This window comes from Hirundo rustica, chromosome 12 (genome assembly GCF_015227805.2).
Source record: "Hirundo rustica isolate bHirRus1 chromosome 12, bHirRus1.pri.v3, whole genome shotgun sequence".
NCBI classification, from domain to species: Eukaryota; Metazoa; Chordata; class Aves; order Passeriformes; family Hirundinidae; genus Hirundo; species Hirundo rustica.
This window is the reverse complement of record NC_053461.1, coordinates 17,465,703-17,478,218: the sequence shown is the minus strand read 5'-3', so window position 1 is coordinate 17,478,218 and position 12,516 is coordinate 17,465,703. Positions and strand designations below refer to the sequence as shown.

Genomic DNA, 12,516 nt, shown 5'->3' with positions numbered 1-12,516 from the left:
GGGCCGCGCCTACCGTACTGCCTGGAGTAGCCGCCCGGCACCGCCACCGCCCGGCACCGCCACCGCCCGGCACCGCCACCGCCCGGCACCGCCACCGCCGGGCACCGCCACCGCCCGGCACCGCCACCGCCCGGACGCGGTCTGGGTGTCGGCGTGCTGCGAGCAGTGCCGGGCACGGACCGCCGATACTCAGAGGTGGCTTTGGTTTCTCGGGTGGGCAGCGCTGGGAGAGCGTGAGTGTGTACAGCGAGGTGATCAGGAGAAGAAGGGGAAGCTCGTCTCGACAGAATCGCACGATGGCAGAATCATCGAGTCCAACCCAGCCTTAACGCCTCAACTAAACTAAACTCGCTGCCATATCCAGTCTTTTTTTAAACACGTCCAGGGATGGTGACTCCATCACCTCCCCAGGCAGGCCATTCCAATACTTCATCACTCTTTCTGACTTTTTCCTAATATCCAACCTGTATTCCCCTTGGCGCAGCCTGGGGCTGTGTCCTCTCATTCTGTCAGTTTCTGCCTGGAGAAAGAGACCAACCCCAGCTGATCCAGCCACATTTCAGGGAGTTGCAGAGAGTGATAAGGTCACCCCTGAGTCTCCATTTCTCCAGGATAAACAACCCCAGCTCCCTCAGCCCTTCCTCACAGGGTTTGTGTTCCAAGCATCTCAACGTCCTTCCTAAACCGAGGGGACAGAGCTGGACACAGCACTCAATGTCCATCCTGAACTGAGGGGCCAGAGCTGGACACAGCACTCAATGTCCATCCTAAACTGAGGGGACAGAGCTGGACACAGCACTCAATGTCCATCCCAAACTGAGGGGACAGAGCTGGACACAGCACTCAGTGTCCATCCTGAACTGAGTTCCCAGAGCTGGACACAGCACTCAATGTCCATCCTGAACTGAGGGGACAGAGCTGGACACAGCACTCAGTGTCCATCCTGAACTGAGGGGACAGAGCTGGACACAGCACTCAATGTCCATCCTGAACTGAGGGGACAGAGCTGGACACAGCACTCAATGTCCATCCCAAACTGAGTTCCCAGAGCTGGACACAGCACTCAATGTCCATCCTGAACTGAGGGGACAGAGCTGGACACAGCACTCAATGTCCATCCTGAACTGAGGAGCTCAGAAGTGTGCTTCCTCTGCCTGTGCTGGCAGGGAAGCCAAGGCTCCCTCTGCCCTGCAGCCCCAGTTTATCTCCTGCAGACAGTACACACTCCTGATTCCATCTGCACCGAAGGCAGGTAAGCGATGGAGTGCAATACTTGTAGGAACAAGGTGCTCACTCACTTGTGGGTGGCTTTGTCCCCGTGTGACCCATCCTAACCAGACTGCTGTGGACCATCAGCAGGAATCACACAACACTGATATTCACAGAAGTAAATCCTGCTTGGGGTCATAAATCTGATTTACGACCTCGAAATGCACAGAATGGCAGAAATACAAAGGCTCTAGGTGCCTCATGGAGCTGGAGGACAAGCTGTGCAAAGAACTGAGACAGAAACTTTGGAAAATGGTGAGAAGGGAAAGTGGAGCCTCGCAAGCTGAGACCTGGAGGAGCCTCATGTGCCCCTCCTGGAGCCACGGGAAGTGACACAGGCATTCACTTGGCAGTGGAACTGTACAGCCTGTCCATTTTACACTGCTCGCACCACATGCCTTCACCAGTGGCATCCCAAAATGTACTTTCCCTTAGCGTCAGTCCAAATGCAATGAACAACTAGTGCTTCAAGAGTTTCATCCAACTCGGGTTGTGGCCAGATAGGGAAATGTAAATTACTTTGTGCCAAGAGAAAATAGCAATACTAAATGAGAAACTACAGAAAAACCACAATGCACAAACATATGCTCTTTCTCAAGAATATATGCACTATAATAAAACCCTACCAAACTTTATACTTAATGAAAGAGTACCAGTGCTGAAATCCTCGAGCTGTTCAAATGTGTGATTTTTGTATCATCAATACAATCACTTTCTTCTCTAGATGTGTCAATTAAGCCCTCTTAGTAATTTTGTTTTGGATTACCATTTCCAAGGTTGCCAGATTTACTCATTATTAACGATGTAGAGCCAATTGTGCTTATCAGTTGCAAAGCTTCATGTTTCTATTTCTCAAGCAAACAGCAACTTGTCCTAATTACTTTGCCAAAAACATTGTAGATTACGCATTTTAATTCTTCTGCATTTCATTAAATATATACCAGCCAAATTCCCTTCATCAGAAAGAAGCACCAAAAAATGTAGTCTTTGTACATATCCAAGTAAAACTTTTTCATTACAGTTCTAAAAAAATTCAGTATGTACTTTACAGAAGAAAGCAACACACATTCCTTAGAGATGCTACTTCACCCTTCACATGATGGAAAAGCAGAATGGCTGATGCACCACTTTCTTGACTAAAATTAGTATATAAATAGTTCTTTTATAAGGAAAGTACTAGCACAAAAGAAAAAAAAAAAAAAAAAAGGCTGGGAGTTCTTAGGCTGCAAAAAAAAATAATTCTGAGGCAGTCTTGGAAAATTGACAGTTAGACAAGAATAAATTCCCAGATGAAACTTCTTTATCTTTCACAGGCTTGTCCTGCAAATTTGAATTTATCTAGAGAAGATGGTGCCTGCTGGTCCATGATCCAGCTTCCTGTCCAACATACTTATTACAGATTACTTTGTAGGGTCCAAAAGTTAATTAGTGCTGAAGTTCTCTGGAAATGGATCAAAAGTTTCTGAGGATATGACTGAGGCCTCAGTCCAAAGCAAATCAGCATCTGAAATTAGACATCGTTAACTTCTTAACAAGAAAAAAAAGCTTCTTACATGCCATGCATCTTCAATTTCTGCACGTGAAAAACTGGGACACAAGGAAGTTTAGGCTGAATATTAAAACCACCCATCAATTTTAAATCAGTGGGGAGAACTATCTATTTTGAAGCAAATTGTTCAATTTTTTGTGCAGTACTTGAACTGCTGGTTCAGTTCAGTACAAGAGTAAAGAAGTTTTCTCAAAAGGAGATGTCATATTCAGTGTTCAGGGGATTTTCAGCCTGGAAGATTGTTTATCTACTTTTGTTTGTTTGTTTGTTTGTTTCTTTGCTTTTTAAGAAAACTTTACTAGGAGAGGATACATAAATATGCTTTTTCCCCTCCAGGAAAAATATTTGAATGCATTTCAGAGGGGGCAGTAAGAGGAAGACAGTAGCGTTTTAAAATGTAGAGAATTATCTAGAACCAGAATACCTTTCACGGTGCAAAGGCAGAAAATACAGATTAATTCTACATTAGGTGATATATTTAATAAATCACAGCTTTTAAACCAAGTTTTCTGCTCTTGGATCTTCTTGTTCTCCTTCATGCTGTATTTGTTTTGATCCATCAGGATCTGTCTCCTGTTCACCCTGTCAATGTTTGCATTAAACCAGTATTTTAGAAGAGCTTTATGTAATTGGGAATTCCTTCTCTGACAGTGCTTGTGGGGTCACTCTTTTGTTTACTCATCTTCTACCTTATCTGCAGCAAAGGAATAGCCAGATGAGTGTAAACATAACAGAAATAGCACATTTGTTCACAGCAATTAGTGCTGGATTAACCAGTGGTTTCACAGGAAAGAAACAATCCATCCCCCCAACACACTGAAGCCCAATTTCCACGCATCTTTATGAAAAGCAGCTGCTGAAATAAAAATACGCTCAGTCCGTGCAAGATGCTTTATGCAATCGCAGGTAACAATTCATTCTTTTTATTTGTCCAGACGACGGGTTATGATTTTCACCCTCAACGACCTCGCTTTACGCAGTTAGGCTGCCCACATCCGCACCGACTGTCAACCACTCCCTTCCCAACAACTCCTGCAAACATCAGGAAAGTTCACTAAATTCACGGGCAGCAAGAATTTACAGCGGATCTTTCAATCGCTGCCCGTTTCCCGCAGAGAAGCAGAGCCATAAACAGCGAACAGCGGAGGCACAGCCCGCAGGGCCGGGCGGGCATCGCTGAGGGGCGGCCATGAGGGGCGTGGCGGCCGTGAGGGGCGTGGCGGCCATGCAGGGCCCGGCGGCCATGAGGGGCGTGACGGCCATGTGAGGGCGTGGTTTCACAGGGGCGGGGCCGTCCCGAGCGCGCGTGTGCGGCTCCGCCCCGGTGCGGGCGGGCGTGGAAAGCCGTGGCGGGAGCGGCGTGGGGCTGAGTGAGTGGTGCGGGCGGGCGCGGCCGGGGCTCTTCCCGGGATTCTCCCGCTGGCCGCCGCCTTCCGCGAGGGCTCTGTCCCCTTGCAGGACTCGCTGCCGGGTGGCTGGGGGGAGGGTAGGGCCGCAGGTCGGCCCGCGGCCCGGTGTGACGGCAGCGGCGGGAGGCTGTGTCCGGTTCTGGGCTCCTCAGTGCGGGAAGGGCAAGGAGAGGGTCCAGCGGAGGGAGCAAAGGTGATGAGGGGTCCGGGATATCTCCCTCATGAGGAGAGACTGCGGGAGCTGGGCCTGGTTAGGCTGGAGAAGAGAAAAACTGCGAGGAGCTCTTATTAATGCACAAAAATATCGCTCAGAGGTGTCGGAGGACGGGACCAGACTCTGTTCAGGGATGCCCAGCGGCAGGACGAGGAGCAGTGGCCGTAAAATGAAACACAGAAAGTTTCGGCTCACCATGAGGCAGAACTTTTCTCCATGGCGAGTGGCGGAGCACTGAGCAGGCTGCCCGGGGAGTGTGGAATCCTTCTCTGAGGATATTCCCAGCCCTCCAGGGGTTCCTGTGTTACCTACTGCAGGTGACACTGCCTTGGAGGCTTCCCCAGCCCCTTCCCAACCCCAGCGATTCTGTGTTTTAGCTCCGAGCATCTCATGCCTCATCCCTGGCCCTGCTCCCTCTGCCTTTCCCTAATGCACAGGAGAGGCCGGGAAACGCGATCATTTGGGATAGCTGGGTTTTGAATGTTGTGTCCCGGTGGTTTCTCAGCTGTGAGATATCAAGGATTTGGGTAGGACCCCCCAAGAGGGGTTTGGGGTGATTAATTTGGGCCAGGGATGCTCTGAGTGCTGGGCAAAGAGGGGTTGGCAGGCTTCTTTTGGGGGTGCTGTTTATTTATGAACCTCTGACCAGGGAAAATAAAAATGCACACTGACATGTCATCCCTGAAGAGTCCAAATGAGCTATTTGTATCTCTTAGTCGTGCTTCTGGTGTTGAGAGAAGAAGAAAATCCACAGGAAAGCGCATCAGGTGTATGGCGTGCAGGTGTTCTACAAGCCCGGTGTTTCCTATTGAGACACAATTCCATAAAACACCTGGCAGCTCCTCAGTCTGGAGTGGGTGGGAATGTTGCCCCTGGAATTACATGAAATGGGGTGTTTTAATATTCTTCCTATATCTTGCACTAGTCTGATTACCCCTACGAGAAAAAGAGTGATCTGTTAATTTCACCTTGTTAATGGTTAATGACTTCTGGCTGTTCACGAAATTGTCAGAATGGGGATATATTTCGTAAAGACAACTGCAAGTGACTAAAAAGTAGTTCTTTCCTAAATAATAGTTCTATTCTGGTTTTATTTGTTAAAATACTTTTGGTTGAAAAAGCTAGTTTTCAAAACCATGTGACCTTTTGTAAACACACCTTCCAAAACAAACAAAAAACCAGAACAAACCCCAGACAATCTATAGCTGGGTTCTGAATTAAACTTGAGATGAGAAGCTATTGAAAGGTCAGACAGTTGTATATTAGGTGAATAGTACTATATAAATTCCTTTTCTTGTGCTAAATACATACACTTACCAGTATATATATGGTTCTAAGGGATGTTATCTAAAATGTCCTTGAATCTGTTTTTCATATTCTGGCTAATATGTGTGTGAATTGGAAAAAATAGAGCTGTGTTTTATTAGTTTCACTTGTTTTTAGGATTTTTTTAGTAGTGGTTTGTGTTCAGTTCACTAGAGAACTGCAAATGTCTAAGGTCTGCTATGTGTGAAATTATAAATTAGCTATGAAAAGCTGGAAAGTTTTAGGACTGAATTTTAGTGTTTTTCACATGGACGTACCAGGTGATTTCCTGTACTCCAGCTCTACGTGGAGTTGTTTCATTAAGGTGCAGAGGGGTGGTACCCTCATGTTTTTGATGACTCTGATGTTGTTGCTGTTGTCATCAGTGTTTTCTTCTTGGGCACATGGAGGATAATTATGTGGGAATCTGAAATGTTCTTACAGAATTTTGAAGAGGCTCTCAGAAATCAGAAGCTACAATAATACTTTCTTTCTTTTCTTGTTTCTCTAGGGCCACACTACCAGTGTTTGCTTTTCCTGCTGGATTCATCATGATAACTCCAGCTTTTGAACTGACCCAGGATCCAGATTTTCTTACAGTAAAAATCAGAGTGCCTTATGCCAGAGCTTCAGAGTTTGACATTTATTTTGAAGGGGAAGATTTCAAATTTTATGCTAAGCCGTACTTTCTCAGGCAAGTAGTGGAAAAAGTTTTCAAAAACTGATCTTCATAGTAGGAAATGAACTTAATTTTGGTCTCTTCGAAGTGTTTTTCATCTGCAGCTTTTATTCTGTTGACTACAGACAGCTCAGTTCACGCAAAGATTTGGTGTTTTGGGTCTGGCCTCTTTGTTCCTAGGCATTAAATCATGTTAAAGGGAGTTGAAATAAATACTTTTCTGAATTTACTGTACAAAGTCTCTTTAATTTAAATGGCCAGACAGCTCTCTGGGTGTAAATTTTGTAGAGTGTGTCTTTTCTTGGGAGCAATCCAGGGGGATTGAACTGCATGGATTCCATTACTGAGGAGTCATGTAGTTAAGTCCTTTGTGCTGCTTTAGGAATGTGCCTTACATTTTTATAGAAAGACATTAACTTGCAGAATTAGTCAGGCTTTCGGTGAAGCATCTCATTTTTTTTTGCCTGCAGATTGACACTTCCTGGAAGAATTGTAGAGGATGGCAGAGAAAAAGCATCTTATAATGCAGACGAAGGTATTGCTTGAAGTTATTGATATCTGTGTCTTAAAAAATGTTTCCATCTCCAGTAGTTTATACTTAAAAACAAAAACAAAAAAAAGCAATACATTTATTGCTTGCAGAACTTTTAATACATGACCAAGACAGCAATCAGATTGGCGAACGTAGCTTCTGTGGGTTGTTTGGTGGAGGGATTAAAAATTAAATAAAGCTTGCTTTCTTCTGCTGGTTTGTGTTTATACAATGTAAGTCAGGAGACTCCAAGTAGTTAAATATTCTCTTTCATGTTTTATCATTGAAGTCCTGAATTGCTGTGAAATAAGGTTAAAAACATGCACAGGGATCAATGCAAAATAAAATGCTACCTCCATGTGTCCTACTTCCTCTGAGCCTTTCTCATAAAGGAAAAATGCACAACTGTCTGTCTCAGATATTTTAATGCAATAATTATATTCCTGCTTTCTTTTAAGGTACTTTTACAATTCAGTTGCCCAAGGAGGTTCCTGGCCAATATTTTGAGGGGCTGGACTTGCTGACATCTCTTCTAGCACCAAAGAAATCAAGATCAGCAAAACCTTTGGTAGAAGAGATGGGTATGACAAAATCAATCTTGTTTATACGAGATGATAGATGTGTGTAATGACACAGTTATAGATCTATAGAGTGATACATGCAGAAAAATACAGTGTTTTTATTATTGACTGGTCCAAGGTATGAGAAGGGCATGAATAAATCAAAGGATGGATAAGAGTAGAAATATGCTGCAGATGATGCACATGTCGACTTTACAGGTTCAGTTATGTTTAAATTTTTCCAAAATGTGTGTAAAATATGCTTTAAAAATATGCTAATGCTCTGTAGGTCTTTGTACCCCTCTAGTGGCTGTAGAACACACACACAGTTGAGTCTTCTGCTTTCTACAAACTACAGCTGGACTATTAGCTCAAGTGAGAAGCTAATTAAAACCAGAGGTTCTAGTGCATATCTTGCTTCATGTCAGTATTTAATGAACAAAGATGTTTGTCTCTGATTTTTTTAATACCTGCCTGAAATGATTGGTAACATCACTTGATTTCTGTCAGGGTTGTCTTAGCATCAGATGCTAATCTTGTTGAATTCAGTGAAACAGGTATTTTGGCCTGAGGGAGTGCATTTTAAATTTAGGGTTCCTGGTGTTCATTTTTGAAAGTTGGGGAGTTTAACGGAGCACCTGTGGGTTACAGATCTGTATTTCCCAGTTTCAAGGAAATATGTATTTTTCTATGTAATAAGTTCCTTTTTCTGACCACGCCATAAATACAGCTGCCTCTGCTGAGCTGTCTGAAGAGAATGAAGAAGAGTTTGACTGGGAAATGGAACAGATTCCTTATGAAGAAAGCATTCCGCCGCTGCAGCACCCCTATGGATTTGGGAATTTGCGCTCAGGGGTGTTCCAGAGGCTGCAGGTAGGTGCATTTTGTCTTCTGTCTTAGAAGTTCTGGGTGACTTGCTGTGTAGGCTCACAAGACAGCAGCTTTTGAAACGTGCAGCTCAGTGATGTCTCTCTAACTTACTGTTGTATGAGTTGTAGCATTCACAGGTCTTGGAGCAGGATTGCTCTTTATGGAGGAAGTATTTGCGTTCTGTTAGGACGTAGATGCTGCTTTATTGCCATGAAATTTGTGAAGAAATACATTTCCCATCCGCATTAATGGGATGGGAGATAACTTACTGATGTTTAAAAGGGCACTGCAGTTGCCTATTAATTAATGTACAGCCACTTCAGAGAGTGAGAATATTCTCAAAAGTCACAAGAATGGTGTGTGATTCTTATCTTGCCTTTGTTGGGGTTGGTGCTTTTGTTTAACATTGCAGATTTATCATAACGCAACATAACCTCCCTGCCTTATGATAAAGTGGCCTGAATAGACTTGATAACATCAAGACAATAAAGAGCTTTAAGTAATCGCATTTCCTTGGAATTTTGATGTTTTATTTGCATAGTGAATTTTTTAGGACTTGAAAGGGAGATGGAAGGTTTTTTTGGGATTTCAGCTTAATGCTGACAAGCATCCTTCTTAAAATCTTCCTGAATAAGTCTTGTGTGCCGTAGCAGTGGCTTGGTCCTGTGATTTTGTTCCTCTTTGCAGGATGAGCTCAGTGATGTTATTGACATTAAGGATCCAGACCAAACTCCTGCAAAGGAACGTAGGAGGAAACGTTTGGCAGCTGAGGCTGCCAAGTTTGAGCCTGATCATTACCTGTGAGTACTGACTGACTTCACCTGGCAAAAGCCTCTGAAGCACATGCCCTTTTCACAAATGTTTGGTTTTAAGATCACTTTTGGAAAGGAGAGCTTTACCTTTGGTCTGGTTTTGTCTCATCAGAGCAGGCCCTAGTGTGTAGTCTTAGTATGACACTGACACAAAACATCGCTCATCTGTTTTGGGGTTACTCAACTGTTTAATTACTGCTTAAGTCTGTGTTTAAAGGGGCTGCTGTCAGCTGCTGCAGAATGCTGTTTAATACTTCATCTCCTTGCTGGCATTTTGGGTTGACAAAGTCAGAACTTGGTTTTTGCCTTGTAAAAAAAACCACGCTTGTCTAGGAGGGGGGAATTTGAGTTTTGAAGCTATGAAATTTTGTCTTGGCCACTTTGTTTTTTTGCCTTCATCATGTGAAACTTGTTTTACAGCAGAATGAGGAAAAAGTCCAAACCAAAACTTTGTATTTCTTTTGTGCTTCATTCCATGCAGTGAGGTAAAAATGATTCTTTGTACCTTTGAGGTTGGAGTATTTCAGGTCAAGTTTGGTTCAGATAAGTAAAATAAATGAAAGGCACGAGATTTATTGATACAGATTGATTCCTGCCAGATGGATCTCGCAGTGGGGAGAATTAGTACTGTGCTGTGTTTTGTGGGGACAGGAAGGTTTAACCCATTTTCAGTTGTTTCAGAAAGTAACTTTTCAAACCTGGAATTTTTCCTCAGTTGGATGTTTCAGAGGCAGCCTCATGTCTTCCTGTAACACACAAGAAATAGAAGAGCTTTCTTGAACTGCATTTCACTAGAACTGAAGTAATTCCTAACCTCTAATGGGATGCAAATTGCAGTAATTTCAAGTTTCAATTTTAGACTCTGTGTTCTGGCCTGGTAGAGCTACGCCATTCAGTTTAATGGCTGTGTCTTGGCTGTTTCAGAACAGATGATACCAGTTTCTTCAACAAAAGCTGTTTTCCTGAGGAGAGCAGAAGTCTGGTAGAAATGGGGGCAAACAACTCTTCTGGTGGCCTTGAGGAAAATGTATGCTGGCTGATATCTCTAAGTTGCTTTGACATTGAAGGGAGGCAAAACCCAAACTCTGTCAGTGTGAGAGGGAAGCAGATTGCATTCTATGTTCAGGTTTTGTGTGGTGATTAAGAAGGTATTGAGAAATTAGAGAAGTTTTTTTTTCAATCCTCAGTATTTATTCCATTGTTTGGCTTGAAGGAAAAGCTCAGATGGGAAGAGTAGGCTGAGAACTTGAATCCTTTAGGATCAATCCTCCCAGAATTACTAGACTGAGATTTTTTTACCACAGTGGCTGTGTGCTGAGATGGAGGTGACATCTCTTCCAGAATTCACGTACAACTCTTCTTTTTCCACATTGCTGCTGCATGTCATTGCTTAAAGTCTGTCCCTGCTTCAACTTTTACCCTTCAGCTGCCTGACTTCCTCCCCACAAGTTCCCTGGGTCTTTAGTGGGAGAACTGCCCAATAAAATCAAGTGATTTGTCTGAGAAGCCTTTGGATTGTTTTCCTTTAGCTGCATTCAGAACAAATCAGGTTGGTTCAGCTTCCTGTGATGCTGCATCAATTCCCTGGGCTTCTGGGTGGCTCAGGAGAGGAGGAGGAACTAAGGAAGGAATACTGAAAGATAGGAGAATATTGGGGATTTTTTAATAATTTTCTGCTTTAAAGTCAAACAACATATTTCTAACATGGAAAATAACCTGGGGCCAAGTGAAATGTATTCTATGGATGTGTTACTATGTACCCACGTATAATATGAATTGAAATAAATAGCATATGAAAGTTCTTTCTCTTTTCCCTAGGGCTGATTTTTTTGAAGATGAAGCTATTAAGCATCTTTTAAAGTACAAACCCTGGTGGATTGATGCTCATAAAAAGATGACAGCCTTGCAGGGAGAAAGTCATCAGGAACATGACAGTCCTGCATTTGGTGAGAATATGTATATAAAAATAAATATATACACATCTGTTGCTTGAATGATAGTTGCTGTGGTGTCGTGTTAGAGGTTATTGTTCTTAGAGGAAATTTATTACTCTAATACATTTAATATTTAATACCTTATGGGTCTCAGAGAGCTTTTTTCAAAGAAAACTGTCTATTTAGAAAGCTGGAGGGATGTTTCCAGGGTGAGTGGGTGACCTTGTGGGAGCACTGCCAGCAGATAACTGAGGCTGCCTTCCTGCACACAGTGATTACAGAAACCACTACAAATTACTGTTGTACATTTTCTTCTATTGTTCTTTGTTCATTTCCTATGTAATATGAAAATCTGATATTCTTAAAGTAGATTATGATAATCCCTTCACCAGAAGTTCTGATAATACCTGCACTTCCACATTTTCTCTGGGAGAACAATAGAATTTGGGTAGACGTTGTGTATTTTATTGTGAATCTAATCTGATCTTCATTCCTGGTGTCTTTTCAGCCTCTGAAGCCAGAAATTGTTAATTATGTCCATCATAAACACTTGATTTAAAAAGCATTGGCCAAAGGTACAAGAGGCTTGAAAGTACAATAATGAAGGGTTCCTTTGTTTGTTTTTAATCCATTCACTCCTTAGTAAATTAAATACTATGCCTGTTTGCTTGGCTTAAGGAATATAAATACATTGAAGAGCTGCTGGATGATTTTATTGATAGGAAATGTTTCTCCTCCAAAGTTGAGATACTGAGGAAAACCATGTCTGAGTTTTAGGGGCAGCAACAGACAAAACCCTTCAAAAGCCTGGCAAGCCTGCTAATGGAAATGACACAGAAAATGGGCTTTATAAAGGATCATCTTTGCTCCAAACCATTTGTTATAACTGATACCTATTTAATAACAATGATCAAAAAATCTCACCTTCATGGGGCTGAGTGGAGAGGCTCATGCGGTTTTGTGAATCTTGGGGAAATTTAAGTAACATAAGAGGCACTCTGGAGCTTGGGTGATGTTAATGACAGCAAACCCTTTTTCCTTGGAAACACCTCATTCTTGGTAACGCTTGTGCTGTTTGAATAAGTGACTGAAATGAGGGGGGGTTCCTAAACCGGAGTGAGCTGTGCTGAAGGAAACCACCATGAGAGGGAGTACAGGTTCTACTTGAAGGTCTCCTGTGAATGGAAATCCTGAAGGGCAGGAGGTGGCTCCAGGCTGGAATCTGATCCTCAGCAGGATTTATCCCCTGTGGTTCTATGCTGCTTTACCCAGCCAAAGGAATGGTGCATATAATCAGGAATACCCATCTGTCCTGTGTGAAGGAAGGATTTGTTTGTCAATAAAGACATGTTGCTCCTCAAGCTAAATGTAAAAGTGAGTTTA

General features: G+C 43.1%; 1 protein-coding gene across 2 annotated transcripts in view; it reads left to right on the top strand.

Annotated features, from left to right (window-relative positions):
* The first annotated feature begins 4,113 nt into the window (after nt 1–4,113).
* The window catches only part of SHQ1 (SHQ1, H/ACA ribonucleoprotein assembly factor), a 39,581-nt gene continuing 31,178 nt past the window's right edge, over nt 4,114–12,516 (top strand). Inside the window, exons 1-7 of one of the 2 annotated variants that reach the window (XM_040076724.1) lie at nt 4,114–4,188; nt 6,258–6,440; nt 6,896–6,960; nt 7,416–7,538; nt 8,248–8,390; nt 9,075–9,187; nt 11,018–11,145. In XM_040076724.1, the coding sequence (XP_039932658.1) occupies nt 6,298–6,440; nt 6,896–6,960; nt 7,416–7,538; nt 8,248–8,390; nt 9,075–9,187; nt 11,018–11,145 (715 nt within the window). In that variant the 5' untranslated portion in view covers nt 4,114–4,188; nt 6,258–6,297. The other variant, XM_040076723.1, reaches the window with a different exon arrangement.